Below are 17,061 nucleotides of genomic sequence, written 5' to 3'. Positions count from 1 at the left end.
AGGAAGGAGAAAGGAAAAAACACAGGTGCATAAACAAATGTAAGATACAAATACTTTAATACTTTCCATTTCCTTAGCCAACTATAAATCCACAGCAGCATTTTAGGTCAGCAGAGGAGTAGATAGATGTGACTTTTCAATCATTTTGTCCCCCAACAGAAGAGTTGCACACAACTTTCTAAGTTGCTTGCAAGCTAACTGTAAACCAGAAAGAAATAACCTGCTACAAACTCTTCACTGTATGATTGCAACCATTTCTCTTTAAGAGAAACTAAGCAGCATTGAGCCTGTTTAGAACTGCATGAAGAGCTTATCCCAAACAAATAAGCAGTAAATCCTGGAACATTTCCACACCTATCTGCAGGTGTACATTCTTAAACAACTTGGAAGTCAGAACAACATGGCAATAGTAACATACATCAACTCTAACTAAATACATATTAAATATCCATGTAATAAATGAGACATTCAGATAGAGCAAAGACAGATTACAAATACTGCCAGCTTTACAGCTCCTCACAACTTGTCTCAGACTCAGTAGCACTCCTGCACAAAAAGCAATCGCAAAATGAGCATCTGTGAATGCTACAAACAAACTTTAAAAGCTCACTTGTTAAAAGAACTGGCTCCAGCTCTCTTAGTTATTTTCAAGGGCAACACTGATTAAGAAATTAATTAAGCAGATGCAGTGTACTCACTTTAAAAAACTCTTCCATAAGCATCTGGTCTGGATGCATTTCCTTCCATGGAAGCCTTCTGAACTCAGTATGGAAAGTATAGAGAATAAATTCTGGCATTTTGGGGGCTGTGCAACATTCACAGTAATGCATCAGATGTAACCACAGAGCCCCATGGTGGCTTGGCAACAACTTATCTAGATTCAAAGAAAATAGCTGAATTAACAACAGAAAAAATTCAGGGAAAGCTTGATTACGAAAGGAAGTCCAATTTTGAAGACAAAAAACCATAAGTGCAAGTTATACTAAAAGACATTTGTCAAAGAAAAAAAGCCCATTAAGCTTTTAGATTTTTTCTCTCCAAATCAAAAGTGGGGAAGCTTATGATTTCATGCCCTTCCTCAATCTTTTAAAGAGTTGCTGGACAATAATCTGAACTTATAAAATGCTCCTCCCATGTAGAACTTCATTGCTTTTATGTTGTGTTGTTTTGATTTCTTTTAAAAAGATCTTATGCATCCTTGAATATAAAACACACAATAATATGTTCTTTTTAATTATTTATTTTTGCAATATAGGTCTGAATCTAGTTCACTTCTAGAAGTTAAGAGGTATTGTGTAATTATTTTTTTTCCATTCCTGTGTCTTTAGGCACAATAAGTGATGGTAAAAAGGAACTCAAAATGATCAGTCCTGGAGATTAAATTACCCCCAAGACTAGCTGTTGTGACATATGTATTGGTCACAGTGACATGCTACTGCGTATGTTGTATGGGAATAACATACAGACCTGGAATGAAGTCATGCACTTCTCGTGACAGCTCTCTCTGTTTTGCTTTCACTCACATTAACTTTGTTATCTGACATACAGGCATTTATTAATTACATTATCTACCCTTGTCAAGGAAAAAAAAAAAGCTGTGTTTTAAGCACAAAATAAAGAAATGCTCCTGGTACCACTGCAGTGATCAACTTGGTTAAAAGTTCCTAACTAACAAAATCCCCTCACATCCCACATCCCCAATCAAAAATCTTGTTTTGTTTGATAGAACAGAAAACATCATGACACAAAAACAGTGTGGACTTCACCCACCTTTAAAGCTCTCGTGCAAAACCTTGATGCAATCTGTAAACAAACAGACCACGCTGGATGCTACAGGAGTGTCGCTCTCTAACCAAGGGTAACAGGGCTGGTTACTTAAAAGAAGTGAAGCAATATAGATTTTAGTTACCAGACCATAAACAGATCATAAACACTTAAACAATTTAAATATTCTACAGCATAGTAAATCAACACAGTAGGTAGTACGCTGTAAATCAATATAGTAGGTATCAGCAGGCCTTTCATTCAGACTCAACGCTTTAGGAAGAGGTATGTATTTTAACATCACACTGAAGATCCACAATACCATTGAGTAAGCAGAGATGACTTGTTTGGTATTTCATATCTGATTAAATACCAAAAACACAGGAATTTCTGAATGACAGCACGTACCACCTGCAGTGAGCCTTCTAATTAAATGTTGGAGACACGTTCACAGCTCAAACCTTTTGGCTTTAGAAGAAAGTCAAATTCAAGTGTATAACATTACAAAGAGGTACTTCTGGAGCACCTCTTGTGAAGGTTGAGGGAGCTGGGCTTGTTGAGCTTGGGGAAGAGAAGGCTCCAGGGAGACCCCATTGCGGCCTTCCAGTACTTGAACGGAGCTTGTAATCAGGAGGGAGAATGAATTTTCACATGGGCAGAGAGTGACAGGACAAGGGGAAATGGTTTTAAACTGAGAGAGGGGAAATTTAGGTCTGACATTAGGAGGAAGTTTTTCACCCAGAGGGTGGTGAGGCACTGGAACAGGTTGCCCAGAGAAGTTGTGGATGCCCCATCCCTGGAGGCATTCAAGGCCAGGCTGGATGGGGCCCTGGGCAGCCTGATCTAGTGGTTGGCAGCCCTGTCCACAGCAGGGGGGTTGGAACTAAATGATCTTTGAGGTCCCTTCCAACCCAAACCATTCCATGATTCTATAAAATAACTCTCCATGTGAGGACAGAGGTACACAACACAGCACATCATCACAGGACTCATTTGGTCCAAGGTTTCTTTACATACTACTGGCATTTGGGATGGTATTTGTTTGGCTTTTTTGTTTTGTTTTAAACAAAGAAGTTATCAGTATTACAGAAGCCTAAAAAAGGAATCCAAAATTTAAATTTGAGTGTTTCCAGAATGAAGTGCAATCCATACCTTTCTCATCTCTGCTTCTTGAACAAGAGCTCGGTTCCATTTCTAAAACAATTACTCAATCCAACTCTTGGAAAATCTGACTTAAGCAACTCATTAATTAGTTCTGTAATTGTTAGGAACATGACACAAGTCACAGCTATTTAATGGAAGGTCCCAATCCAGTCACAAATTAGAAAAAAATCAGGTAACACTGAAAGCCATTCTTACAGGGTTAAAGTTGTTATTTCAGCAAAAATTAATTTAATTTTCAAATGGAACACATACCTTGCATCCTCCCTTTCCAACACCAGTATCCATGGTCTAAAAAGTCCAGCAATGACTGAATACAAGGATGGCAATGCTAGAAGAAAATAAAACATAGAAGTTGCTTTTTTCCCACTCAAACTAGCAACAGTGAACATATTACAGTTTTCCAAACTTGAATAAAATACCCTTTGCTTATTGAAACATTAAATCAGTTCTTCCTGGTCAAATAAAAATTTTAAATACAATATGCTTATTAGTGACTCTGGTTAACAGTATGACTGTTGTTAAAACAAACATAAGCATTTTGCATTGTTCAGGTATTTTATTAATATCACTTTAACACATCTTTCAGATTGCAGGGGTAATCATTATTCACACTGTAAAGCTGCATATACTAAAATATAAAGTGTTTCAACAATTTTCTCCAAATCAAAATCACACCATCGTGAAATTCAGTAGTCCCTCATTCCCAAACCACTGCTCAGTGCAGAAGATCGTATTTTTCTTTGAAAAAAGTGTGATCTCTTAATAAAGTAACTTTAAAGCAAGCTCAAATGTAAACAAAGCTTCCTCCAACAAGCATAAAGATAAAACATAAAGTACCACATGGCCACTAAGTAGCATTAACATATCCTGTCTGTATTTTAATGTTCACATCATTGTACAAATGCGGAGCAACAGGATTTTACTGTATATTTAAATGGTCTTTAACGGGGAAATTGGATAAACTGAGTGCTTGTTCCTAAGTATTTTGCTTTTAAGACACATTACCTGCTAGAATTCTATTACTGCCAGCAGGCTCTTGGGCTAAATTAGCAGCTTCGGTGTCAATAAGTCGTTTAATAAGATACTCCAGAAATTTATTCACTTCAGCTACATAAGGACTCCATTTTGAAAACAGGCCAAAAGTTCTGAAGTCCACTGAAGCCAGACGGAGTTTGCAGAAAGATGTGGAAAGCCATTCTATTGTCTCTCTAACCTGCAAAAGGAAGGAAACGATTAATCAGCTACAGAAAAACTGCATAACAGTGTTATTTGTCACTGGTGGGCATCTGTTTCAGCTGCAAAACATGATAAATCAACCAGAGAGGCACCCACCTGTTCTGCAGAGAGAAGTATTTTTGCAGCATCCCGCAATACAGGACTTTCAGTTGAATCACTTTTCTGGAAGCTTCCCTGTTCAGTCGCTGATGAACCACATCCCAAAGCTTTAAGTGATGCCTTCCAACAGTCAGGGCTTAGAAGCTGCTCTGAAGAGCCTTAGGAGAAAGAGAAAGGAAAGGATTGGTGAAAATCTGGAGAGGGATATTAATCTCTTTCTCAGCAAGAGTCAGAAAAGGTTGATATTAGTTTCCTAAAACTTAAAAAAAAAAATTAGACAAAGCTTGAGTTTGAAAGGCCCAAGTTTAAGGGTGAGAGACACCTCTAATTCCCGAATATAAGTAATTTAATATTCCTTTCTGCATGTACATGTGCTCCTCTTAGAGAGTTTCCCAGGCACTTAGGACATCCCTGGCTACATGTCCATGTTAAGAGACAGTTGCTGCCTCAAGACATGTGATTTGACAGAAAGCAAGGACTTTTGTTCTCATTTCGGAGGCACAGCAGTTTACAGGTAGCATCTAATGTCAACCTTGATGTTTTCAGCAGATTTCGGTAGCAGTCCCAGGTCTCCATAATTCCAGTTCTCAGACTGACATTGAGGGGTGCTCAAGAATAAAGATGCTGCATTATAGACAGTGGAATAATTATCAAATAATAAATGCTTCCATTAATAGAAACCCCTCCTCCATCCTTCTCCTCTAATATGGGCTGAAAATATGTTGTCACTGTTGTGTGCACTTTGATCTACAGAGGAGCATTTCTTTCTAGTACAGCTAAAATATGTCTAATAAAAATGTACCGCATAGCACACACACAAATGTGCATACAGAAACTTTTTTTACATTTTAAATCATTCTGTGTTTGTTGCTGTGTAACTCTACCGCATGCAGTTCATATCTTTAATCCAGAAGAGTTCCATACAAAAGGCTTAATATGCATCGATTCAGATACTCACTTTGCACGAACAACCTTAGGAAATCACCATAGTGATCAGGGAATTGATACTGGAGAAGGTTAGTCCAGTGCTTGCAGAAAATATTAAATGGCATCAAAATATCTTCTTCGGGTTCAAGGCCACATGCATTAAGAGCCAAGTGAATAGACTCCAGAAGCTTGGTACGTTCAGATAGAGGTGGCTTAGCAACGCTTAACCATTGCACAAGGTCAAACTAGAAGAGAGGACAGGAAGCATTTTTAAGTAGAAGCTTTAACAGCCACGACACCTTTAGGAGAAGGGAGAAATTGTCAGGGGAAAAAAAAAAAAATCCCAAAATATTTATACATTTAAAAAAACCTAATAAAGTATTTGCACCTCGTTAGCTCAAAACCAAGGTAATGCTCTCTAAAGGTTATGACTCAGCATATTACAGGAATCCCTGAATTTATTAAACAGCCCTTAGCAGGGGTTCTCAGATTCATTAAAATGCACATAATTTTCCACGCTTCAGTACCACTGCCAAACAAACACTTGCAAGCATTAGATGGGCTAATCTCTGAAGCCCATAAATTTTCAAGCAGAGGTGAAAAGCTCTTGTAGCCTATAGGCCATCTGTTCAGGCCCAGGTCAGCAAGGACAATGTTGATCATTGTCACTAAGGACAGCTCAGAGTCATGCCCAAAACAGACTGCCCACTATTCACAGCTGTCAAAATCTGTCTCCATGTAACTAATTAATAGAATCAGAGCAATACCAAAGCCTAAGTATAATAATCAATTCCACCACTGGCAATTCATGCAGACAGCATCATGCAGCCCTGAAATAAGAGATGTGCAAATCACTTGCTCTTACCTAACTCTCTATGTTTTTAAGATAGGCAGGAAGCACATGAGTATCAAACAGATATGGAAGATTCAGACACTGCTCCAGATTTTTGTTTTGTTTTTAAGTTACCTGGGATTCACTGGCTATTTTGATGAATGTCTCTGCAGAGATATCAGGCAGAAGAAACCATTGAGAGCCTGCTTTAATTTCAAGAGTAAGAGTGCACTGAAGAGTAAGCCCAAGGAAGCACATACTGATACTATCTGGGCTAAAAAATGGTAGCTTAAGCTTCCTATTTGCTTTTGCCTCCATTCCCTCTTGAACTTAAATACAACACATACCACTGAGGATGAGCAACACAGATCTACAAAACCTGTCAGTGTAATTTTAAAGTAACAGATTTGCACCTCTTTCTTCCTTACCCTGAAAGAACAGTCTTTAGGGAGAGAACACCTACAAAAAGCAACCCACAATCCAGACGCAGTATTCACAAGGACTTTACCTTTGTCAGTAGCATGAAGACAACATCGCTGTTATCCTCACTCAGAAAGGCCACAACTTTTTCATATAAAGTCACAAATTCACTGGGAGAGGCAACAGGAGTGAAGTAAGGAGAAAGGAGAGTACAGAGCCTCCGATTCTGCAGGATGGTCTGGAGGAGACGTTTGCACTCTGATTTGGTCCCACTGATGAACACCTGAAGAAATTGGGAATGGTGAGAAAAATGAACCGACTGGAAAACACAGCTCCTAAAGCTTTTCATCAAGACAAGCACAATTCTGGGGGAAGTTTTTACAAAAACAACAGACTGTATGAGATCAACATCAACTAAATACTGCTGTTCCACAAGATATAATGCAAAATAAACATGTTTCCCTAGCACACTTAAGAACAGCACTTATGACTGTACATGCTGTCTAAAAATATCTAGAAATACACTTTTTCTGATGGGACAGCAAAAGAAACAAATCCAGATTTCAGCAGCCCTGCCTGATATTAGGAATAATTTAAACAGAACTATGGTTATGAAGAGCTTTTCAGCACTTCACCTGTAAGAGGTGTTGAAGGACAGCTGCACATAGAAACAAACTGTATCTAAGAGATTAAAATAAATACCTGGATCCAAAGCAAAGACTAATGCTTTTTCTCAGAGCACTCATGTCATGTGTACCCCATGACAAATATTACCAAAACAACAAGCATTTCTGTGCTCTATCAGCAAACTTCTGTTTGACTCTTTGCACAAAGACTACTGCAAGGCTGTATGAGAGAGGTGTCTAAATACAGAGGTTGACAAGACATACATCAGCTAGAAAGTGATCAGTAACAGCAAAATTATATATGCCAAAACACTCTTTTTGGCAATGAAATTAACCAAACATTAGTTACTTGCCCCAAAATCCAGCCTGCCTTAGCATTTAACGAACACAGTGTGCATTTATTAGCACTAAGCAGGCAACTCAGAGCAACATTTTTATTTTGCTTATATGCAAGCTTAAAATCCCCTAAAGACCATGTATATTACACAATTAGTTGAAAGAAAAATGAGATAGAAGCTTAGAAGTTAATTTTCATGCTTCTTAGTTTTTTAGACCCCAAATATCAGAAGGCAATTGGAATAAGCATTAGGTATCCAAAAATCAGAGAAAAAACTCACTTGGCCTAGAATCTCAATGCAGGATGTGAAGAACTGCCTTGTAGGAGGATTGCGCTGAGTTTCATCACATACATAGTCCACTAACATAAAAAACAGACTAATTCCGACTTTCTTAATTGCAGGCATAGGCTGCACTTTATAGATATTTATTAAGGCCCTGGAAAAAAAAAAAAAGAGAAAAAATAAAAAAAAAGAAAAAGCAGATTAAATTTATGTATGGAAAATAATCTGTATCAATAAAGAAAGGCTTCTTGCTAGTATATAGCCTTGAGATGGGTATTTCTGGCTTACATGATAATCAAGCTCACAGAATCACAGCATGGCTGTGGTGGGACCTCTGGAGGACATGTGAACCAACCCCCCTGCTCAAGCAAGGCCACCTACAGCTAGTAGCCCAGGACTATGTTCAGATGGCTTTTGAGTATCTCCAAGGATGGACACTCCACAACCTCTCTGGGCAGGCTGTGTCACCTCTCACTGCAAAAAGTGTTTCCTGACCTTCAGAGGGAACCTCCTGTGTCTCAGTTTGTGGGTACTACTTCTTGTCCTGTCACTGGGCAGCCCTGAAAAAGAGCCTGGCTCCATCTTCTTTGCACCCTCTCTTCAGGTATTTCTATATAATGATGAAAACCCCCTGAGCTTTTTCACATTACAGCTGAACAGTCGCAGGTTTAAGTCAAGTAATTTTCCTGCCTGAGATGTGTACCTCCAAACTTTAGAAAGTCTCCATAATCACAGTCAGAAAGTGAACATCAAAAGATTTTTCACAGCATGGTTCCAACAGATTATTTCTCCTTCAAGTCATGTGCTCATCATTTTCTTAGGCCATCTCAACTGCATTTGTACCACAAGAAAGTTTACCTCATTTTACTTAACAGGCTCAACAACAAAAGAATTTAAACAGAATCAATCTTTTCTTGTGAACTATCAAGTAAATGTTTAATTGAACTCAAACCCCCATCTTTTCTAAGTCTCATATAAAACATCTGACAAACATATAATTCCACAGAATCCCAAGAACTAGCTCATACATGGTATTTTTCACATTAATGATCAAGAATGAATGTGTAGAAATAGTAACCAAGTATTTTGACTTGTACAGTCAAAACCTCAGTAGAAATCTAGAAGATTAAGAATGGTGTGGCAAAACTGGACCTCTAGGAGGAACTCTAAAAGGTCCTCAAAACAAAGAGGGCCTTGGACTAATCACTTCCTTACACACACCCCTCTCCCTCCCCTCCCAAAAAAGTGGTATTATATAGTCCTCCTCCACTGCACAGTTTTGTTTCATGTACTGAAAAGCTACTTCAAATCATAACCCTCTATTAAAGAACTATGTCCTGCACTTAAAGAACTATGTCCTGCACTATAACAGGGAAAAACCTACAGAGAGAGATTAAAAACATATAGTTTAGCCTATGACTTAGACAGCTGCGGTACAAGTTTGCCACTTCCTAAAGTTTAACACAGCATCCTTAACATTGCTTTTGCAGGGCTGGAAGGGCTATTTTAATACACAGTGCAATAAACTGAAGTAGAAAACAATACTGTGCAAGCAGTTGAGGCTAAATGACCTTCTGATAATACTCAGCTATTCCTTTAGAGGTATCACAAACACACAGGTCTCAGGATTCCAGCTCTGTTGTTAACCCAAGCTGATAAGCATTACGAAAAAACACCCAAACAGGTTCCACATTTCAACTCTAACATACAGAAAAAGAAATATAAAACATCACTACCTAAAACAGTGTCTGAACAACCTACGTTATAAAATTTTCCACATGTACAGCCGCTTCCACAACACCCAGAGAAGGTGGCTTCATAGCTTCTGCCTGCAGTTGTCTCACTTCTTTACGCAAAGCATGAAGCTGCTGGCTCACTGCTTCATTTTTATGTTTCCCTTCAAACTAAATGACAAAAAAGACAGATATTCATTTTAGAATAATATGTTTTGCTAAAAGTCTTCAATGTTGCACCTATCTGTAAAAATGAAGCAGAGCCCAGTTAAGAGAACTCTGAATGCAGACGGTTTTCTCCTGAGAGTTTTGATCAGATTTAGTACATTGTGCCCAAGCACACATCCTTGGTCATTTTCCTATTTAATTATCACATACTAATGTAACTCATGTCTTTTATGTCAGAATTCAAACCCGCAGGGACCGAAACTTAGAGGGGAATCAAGAAATTCATATACCAAGCACCACGGGAATACTCCTATAAACATTTTCATGATTCCTATTCCTTTGTGAGTGCATTCCCACATTCATACACTGGGAAGCAGATTGGAATGGACATTATAAGCAAAATGAATTTTATGCAACAACTTATTCTTCAGCTGTTGATCTGCATCTCCTTTTGAGCATGAGACATTAGGTATTTCAGGAAACTATTATGCATGTATATGGATTCATTTGGTCAACTGCCACCACTCTTGTAACCATGCAGTCATTTCACTTTCATTATCCATACCCAACAGCCCCAAAACAGAAGTGATGTCATTTCCCTAACCTGGATTGTTAGAAGAGCTGCTCCTTGGCAGCCTTTATTTGAAGTTCCCCGGCACTCCAAATGGAGGGTGACCTGCTCTTCCCGATTGACGTAGAGTTTAGGTACTGTGTCCAGGATTTCACTATTGAGAGCAACGTGCTGAGATTCCCAGAGAGCTGCAGTTCTGAAATGCATTTATTAATAAAAATTTAAAAAATCCATACTAAAAACAGTAAGGTTAAGAATTCATAAGCATGAGATGAGACTTCAATTTAATGTGCTGTACAAAAGACTTGTGACACTTTCCTAGAAAACATAAATGTTATTAGATGAAATTGAGTTAAAACTTCAAAGTAATACCACTTCAAAGTAATAAAGAAATAATAAAGAAAAATGCTCAAGTCTGTATGAGTTCTTTTTAATTAATTGGTGACAACCTGGAAGGAAATTAAATATAAAAAAAAAAGAAATTTTCCACCAGAAAAAAAGCTGGATTGTCAACAAAAAAAAGTCCACCTAAAACAACTGCTAGAATTGTTCAGACACATCCTCTCTTGTGCTTAGTAAGTTTTGTTTTGGTTTATAGTATTGTTATGAAATTACTACATTGGGCAAGAACAGCTACAGATTCATCAGCTGAGTTTGAAAATAATTCAGTTGGATTCTCTTAGTAGGAATATTAAAACCAGAAAGTCTCTCGCTCACAAAGCTAATAGTTCCAGAAATCAGATTTCTCTCTTGGAGGTTCCAGTGCTTCACTTTGTACCTACTACATTAGTGCAAAAGAGTTATCTTATTGTCAACAAATCTAGACTAAAGGGAAGCTTTATTTTAAGGAGTATGCCAAATGAGAAAATAAACTGTAGAAGTTAGATGTCAGTTGATGTAAACTCAGTCATTAGGTAAGACTTGTGTAGTCTCATCTGACTTAAAGGAGTGGAATAATAACATGGTAGCCAAGAATAAAAGAAAAAAAAAAAAGGGACAAGAAGCAGAAGTCAAGTACTGACAGTCTTGTGCCAACACCACCAATGAGGCTGCTGTAAAGAGCACCTGAAGACACTGCTAGACACGCTACTGAAGATGAAGGAAAAGAAGCCAGGTCTTACTTGGCATGTCGCTGCAAGATGTTAAGGTCCACGCGCACGAGCTGAATTGCTTCTTTCTGACTTACTAGGCTGGCAGAGGAAATAACTGGCACTGGAGCTTTCATTGTCTGGAGCGGAAGAGGGGGCTTGGGAGTATCAAACTTCTTCAAATTGTTCATTATCCTCTCTTTGGCTAGAAAATAAAGTAGAAGCAAGTTTTGTCAATGAGAAAAGTTTAGGAGAAAATGAACAAAAACTTTTTCTGCATGAAACATTTAGCAGCAGACAAATATTTTTCAGGGTTCCTCCTTTAAAAAAAAAAAAAATCACTTAACTAATCTTCCTATTTTTGTTGACAAAGTTTATTTCACACAGCTGATTTTCATGACCAGCTCCATCACATAAACATTAGCATTCAAGCCCCCACTGCTTTCCCTGTTTTCCCCAGCCGCTCCTATCTTCTACCCTTCCAACTTTCTTCTTATCACCCCATTTATACCCCATTTATTCATCTGACAGACACTCCCTGACCAAGTCTAAACCAAATTAATCTTCCTTTTCCTACAATTTATCCTCGCCTCTAGTGCTGTCAGCAGCAATTCCTCTTCAAAGCACAGACTCTCTCCAGGTCAGCTCTCTCTTCCTGCTCATTCCCATTCAGTTCCCTTGCCCAAACAGTGCCAATTCAGCTACAAAACTATTTGAGTTTCCTCCTGTTTCCTCCTTCCCCTTTTTTAATCAGCCGCCCAAAAAATCCAGTCTCACCGTATCCTTAATATACCTACCATGATTATTATCCCCTTCTGTGCTAGAACAATCCTTTCACCATGCCAACATTCCAGGGAAATGCATTGGGAACGATAACAACAAAACACAGACAATCTTTCTGTTTTCAGTTACAGTGTTTTTTGCCTTTGCTTGCAGCTGTCTCTATCTAATCTTCAGGAAATTTTAGCCTGTCTGGAGCACACGCTGTACAGAGGAATCTTTGCAGAGCTCACCCATGAAGCTCTAGGCACAACATGACCTGCTGTTCTGTAAAGTCGCAAACTTTAAGCCAAAAACATTGATGTTAGCCTCTCACATAAGCATCTTAGTGAGAACACCACGAAAAAGTCACACAAGATACTGTACCCATAGAAAACAAAATGTATTAACATCTTTATTCACAGACAGTATTATGTCTGCCCAAGGAAGTTGTGGATGCCCCCTCCCTGGAAGTGTTTAAGGCCAGGCTGGATGAGGCTTTGAGCAACCTGGTCTAGTGGAAGGTGTCCCTGCTGATGGCAAGGGGGGTTGGAACTGGATGATCTTTAAGGTCCCTTCCAATCCAAACTATTCTATGATTCTATGATTCATTCTGTTTGTAAAGAAACCAGGGTTTCAACATGCACCATTCTATGATTCTATGATTCATTCTATGTTTGTAAAGAAACCAGGGTTTCAACATGTTAATAATTCTTTCTGTCCCAGTTTCATTAACAATATTCTTACCTCTTACCTGATAAAGGGTTGGTGAAATCTGTTTGCCCTGCAGAAACAGAGGTTGTATGTGATTCAAGCTGAACCTGCAGCCAAAGGTTTAGAGCTTCCTGAAACTCATGGTGTATCAGTTCAACATTGACATACTCCATCCACAAATCCTAAAGCACAAAATAATTAAATTATCATTTGCATTTTGGTCAGTACCATGTACTGTGCATCCATCCTAGTACCTGCAGAACTAAAATAAGCACATAAAACTAGAGACTGCAGTTTTAAGTCATAGGAAAATTATCTCTAAGGGAAAAAAAAAAAACAAACTATAGCAAAGAAAAAAGCTGCAGAATTTTTGTCACATATATAGATAAGTCACTGAAAAACATTCAGGACACTTTAGAGAAGAAATCTGACAAGTACACACAGTATAATTTCTAACAAATAAGACAGAAAGGGTACAGATTATTAAAACTCTGTTCCGAAGAAAGGAACACAGAGGAAACCAAAACAGTCTAAAACATCATGGCATGATTAACTGTGATCAGGCTAAAGCAGACTGTATTTCCAGCAGTCTGCTTTACAGGAATAAAAACAAAGTAGACGTGAGGAAATGCCCTTCCAAAATCTCCCCTCTCACAGTTTTTTTAACTATACTAACTCTTCAGGCATACTGGACAGAATAATATATGTTTTCCACCCACTAACTTATATTTGAACCTGACATATGACAGGCTAACAACACGAGCACACTGCTGTTTACAGTCTTTTATCATTTAAAGTTCCAACTTCAATAATTCTCTAAAACTATCTTAGAACTGAAAAAGCATTACAGAACAATACAGAATAAGGACTTTGTTCTCATTAAGATATGCAAGAAATCTACTCGTGAGTCGGCGCTCAAATACAAAGGAAGGCATTTGGGACACACAGGATTTTTAGGAAAGAAGTTAGAGCTGTGAAGGTATCATACATGCTGTACACATATTAAAGACCAGTGGCACCAAGTCTCTCACTACTTCAGAGGACCCATTTTAACAAATGAAGTGAATTTTGGATCCCAGATCACCAGTATCATTAGCACTTCACCTGCTGATTCTGCATGACTTTAGCAAGTCTATGTGCATCATATTGCTTTGGTAAAGAAGGAATGTATGTATCTCCTTTCTGGAAACTCTCTTCTTCCAACCACAGAACAAAAACATTACAAAGCCTGAAAAGAAAAACCAAAAAAAGGGAAAAAATTAAATCAATGTGAGTTTTAATTGTTGCATAGTATGTATTACACAGTAAACTCATTCTGGGATTTAGAGTTAAGGAAACAAATAACACTACAAGGTGACACGGCTCAAAGTGGGGACGTTTCAGATGCTTTGTGACTAGTTTACTAAGTGTCAGTTCAAAGATCAAGAGTGGAAAGCAGATATTTAGAAAAATATGAAGGGCAATAACAAAGAAAGTCAAATTTTGAAAAGGAAAACATTTATGCAAATTAACAAACATGACCCAGGACTGGAAGCATCTCTCACATCAGTGAATCATACTGACAACCCCATTGAAAAGGCCAATGAATAAAAAAAGAGTACATCTGAGTTAAGTTCAGCTTCTCACCCCATGACTTCCCTTGAGTGCTTGCTCTAAAAGCTCTCACTCAAGTTACATCCTTTAATTTTTTGTCAGACTCAAATTCACAGTGAGTTTATTCCCATTTCCTCCTCTGTGCTTTAACATAAATACATTTCTTTCTTCAATGGCATCACTCTTCTGAGGGGTACCCTTTTTATAATCACACCATCCAAGCTTTCCTGATCAAATGCAAAGGAGAACTAGAATATCACTTTATCTTTGCACTGTGGTACTAATATCACTAGCGAACTCCTGTTTTCTGTATCAGTGTCACCGGTGAAAAACTGAAGTAGTTTAGTCCCAAGAGTCAGCTCTGATGGACTCTAACCATGTTTTCCCTCCTGTCTAGGTGGTCTTAAACTTCCTGAACATAAGTTTTACTCGGCTGTAGAGCAGTCTGGTTTCAAGTTGGGAGTGGGGAACTCCTTTGAAATGAAAGACTGAAAACATTAATCAAGTTACACTCGCTTAGCATCTCCAGATTATTTTTCACAATTTACTCTTCTGGTTTAAGCCAGGATAGAGCTAATTTTCTTCCTAGAAGCTGGAATACTGCTGATTTGGTTTTAGTATGAGAAGAATGTTGATAACATGCTGATATTTTAGCATAAGCATTACTTAACAACAACTAAGTCAGGCACTTTTCAGCTTTCCATGGTCTGTGTCCTGGTTTTTAGCTGGGACAGAGCTAGGTTTCTTTTTAGAAATGCATTAGCCAAGTAAAACTACCACACTCTGTCAGCAAGGAGGTCTACCAGCAGCTGGGAGGGAGCACAGCCAGGACAGCTGATCCAAACTGACCCAAGGGATATTCCATGCCATAGGACATCATGTTCAGTACATAAACTGGGGGGATGTGACCAGGGAGGGGTCACCAATTAGTTCAGGAACTAGCTGGGCATCAGTCAGCAGGCGGTGAACAATTGAGGTGTGCATCACTTGTTTTGTATATTCTGTTATTATTATTTGCCTTTTTGTTCTATTAAACTGTCTTTATCTCAACCAATGAGTTTTACTACATTTTTCCCCACCCCACCATGATTCTTCTCCTCATCCCACAGGGAGTGAGCAGCTGCGTGGTGCTTAGTTATCAGCTAGGATTAAACCACACAGTCTTTTCTAGCACCCAGTGTGGGGCCTGAAGGGTTGAGATAACAACAGATCTGATCAGAGCGTGTTAAAACAAACTTGTTACAAGTATTCATTGTATTGGTTTAATAGTAGCTGGTCAAAATGTTGATTTATTTGCTCTCAGAGTCATTAGAGCTGTGGGATGCAACATGTTACTTGCTTCCTGTTGTGCTGCTTATCAGCTCTGGAGTCTGGATCAAGGGTATCATTGGCTGATTGATTTTTTTTTGTGTAGCCGGCTTTGCCATCACCTCCGTCCTCCAGGTGCCACCTCCTGGAGACGATTAATAATTACACGTTTTACCTTTTCTCCTCAGAGAGACAAGCTATTGGAGGAGACATCTTCCCCTTCCCTGCCAAGCTCATTACAATCGAGAACTTTTGGTATCTTTGGGATGTTCAAACCAGTGTGTTCCTATTTCTATGACTTCCAAACGTGTTTCAGGTCTTGCTTATGGTTAAACAACTATTTAAGAAGTTTAAATCAACCCAGAGACAGATCCTCATGACTGGTACTGTGGATATGCAGACCCCAGTGATAGGTGATGCACCTGAGCAAGAGGTAATCTCTCGATCCCTGTCCCTGAGTGAGCTGCAGGATATGTGAAAACATTTCAGCCATCATGCAGGTGAGCACATTATCACCTGGCTGCTCTGATGCTTGGATAAAGGAGCTAGAAGCCTGGAATTAGAGGGCAGGGAAGCCAAGCAGCTGGGATCATTTTCTCAGGAAAGGGGCATTGACAAGGCAATTGGAAAAGGGACACAAGTCCTCAGCCTCTGGAAGTGACTTGTGTTAAGTGTGAAAGAAAGGTATCCCTTCAAGGAAGATCATAAAAATATAGAATCACAGACTGGTTTGGGTTGGAAGGGACTTTAAAGATCATCCAGTTCCAAACCCCCTGCCAGCAGCAGGGACACCTTCCACTAGACCAGGTTGCTCAAAGCCTCATCCAACCTGGCCGAGAACACTTCCAGGGAGGAGCAGACACAGCTTCTCTGGCCAACCTGGGACACTGGCTCACCACCCTCACACCAAACAATTTCTTCCTCACATCTCAGCTCCATCTCCCCTCTGCCACTTTCAAGCCATCACCCCTTGTTCTCTCACTCCCTGCCCTTGGCCAAAGTCCCTCCCCAGCCTTCCTGGAGCCCCTTCAGGTACTGGGAGGCCACTAGAAGGTCTCCCTGGAGCCTTCTCTTCTCCAGGCTGAACAGCCCCAACTCTCTCATATGTTATATTTCACGCAGCCAAGTGGACCACCATGGAGGTAGGTACCCAGTACCCAGTACCTAAGGGAATTGGCCATGTTAGAGATGATTTATTATGACCCAGAAAATGCAGTTAGCCACAGATAAGTCCAGTGCACATGACCCACGTAGCAGAAATTTGTAAGGAGAGCACCACTGTCATATGCCAACTCATTGGCAGTGGCCTGGAAAGGTGAAGAGGCACCAGTTGTGGATGAAGTGGCTGCCCACCTCTGACAATATGAAAGAAAATCATTCTTCCTCCCTACATGCCTGTGTCTCAGCTTTGGAAAAACTGCCTGAAAAGCCAAAAAAAA

General features: G+C 39.2%; 1 protein-coding gene across 1 annotated transcript in view; it reads right to left on the bottom strand.

Annotated features, from left to right (window-relative positions):
* The window catches only part of EPG5 (ectopic P-granules 5 autophagy tethering factor), a gene marked incomplete at its 5' end in the record, with an annotated part of 60,562 nt that overhangs the window by 12,030 nt on the left and 31,471 nt on the right, over positions 1–17,061 (bottom strand). Inside the window, 13 exons of the mRNA XM_010175293.1 lie at positions 699–874; positions 1,771–1,874; positions 3,181–3,256; positions 3,934–4,141; positions 4,261–4,421; positions 5,222–5,435; positions 6,531–6,725; positions 7,686–7,842; positions 9,450–9,592; positions 10,194–10,356; positions 11,282–11,453; positions 12,762–12,903; positions 13,826–13,949. Of these exons, the coding sequence (XP_010173595.1) occupies positions 699–874; positions 1,771–1,874; positions 3,181–3,256; positions 3,934–4,141; positions 4,261–4,421; positions 5,222–5,435; positions 6,531–6,725; positions 7,686–7,842; positions 9,450–9,592; positions 10,194–10,356; positions 11,282–11,453; positions 12,762–12,903; positions 13,826–13,949 (2,035 nt within the window). The remainder of the gene's footprint in view (positions 1–698; positions 875–1,770; positions 1,875–3,180; positions 3,257–3,933; positions 4,142–4,260; positions 4,422–5,221; positions 5,436–6,530; positions 6,726–7,685; positions 7,843–9,449; positions 9,593–10,193; positions 10,357–11,281; positions 11,454–12,761; positions 12,904–13,825; positions 13,950–17,061) is intronic.

The sequence above is a fragment of the Antrostomus carolinensis genome, unplaced genomic scaffold, assembly GCF_000700745.2.
Source record: "Antrostomus carolinensis isolate BGI_N321 unplaced genomic scaffold, ASM70074v2 scaffold5019, whole genome shotgun sequence".
In the NCBI taxonomy this organism is placed as follows: Eukaryota; Metazoa; Chordata; class Aves; order Caprimulgiformes; family Caprimulgidae; genus Antrostomus; species Antrostomus carolinensis.
The sequence above is the reverse complement of the archived record's forward strand: the minus strand, read 5'-3'. Positions and strand labels throughout refer to the sequence as shown.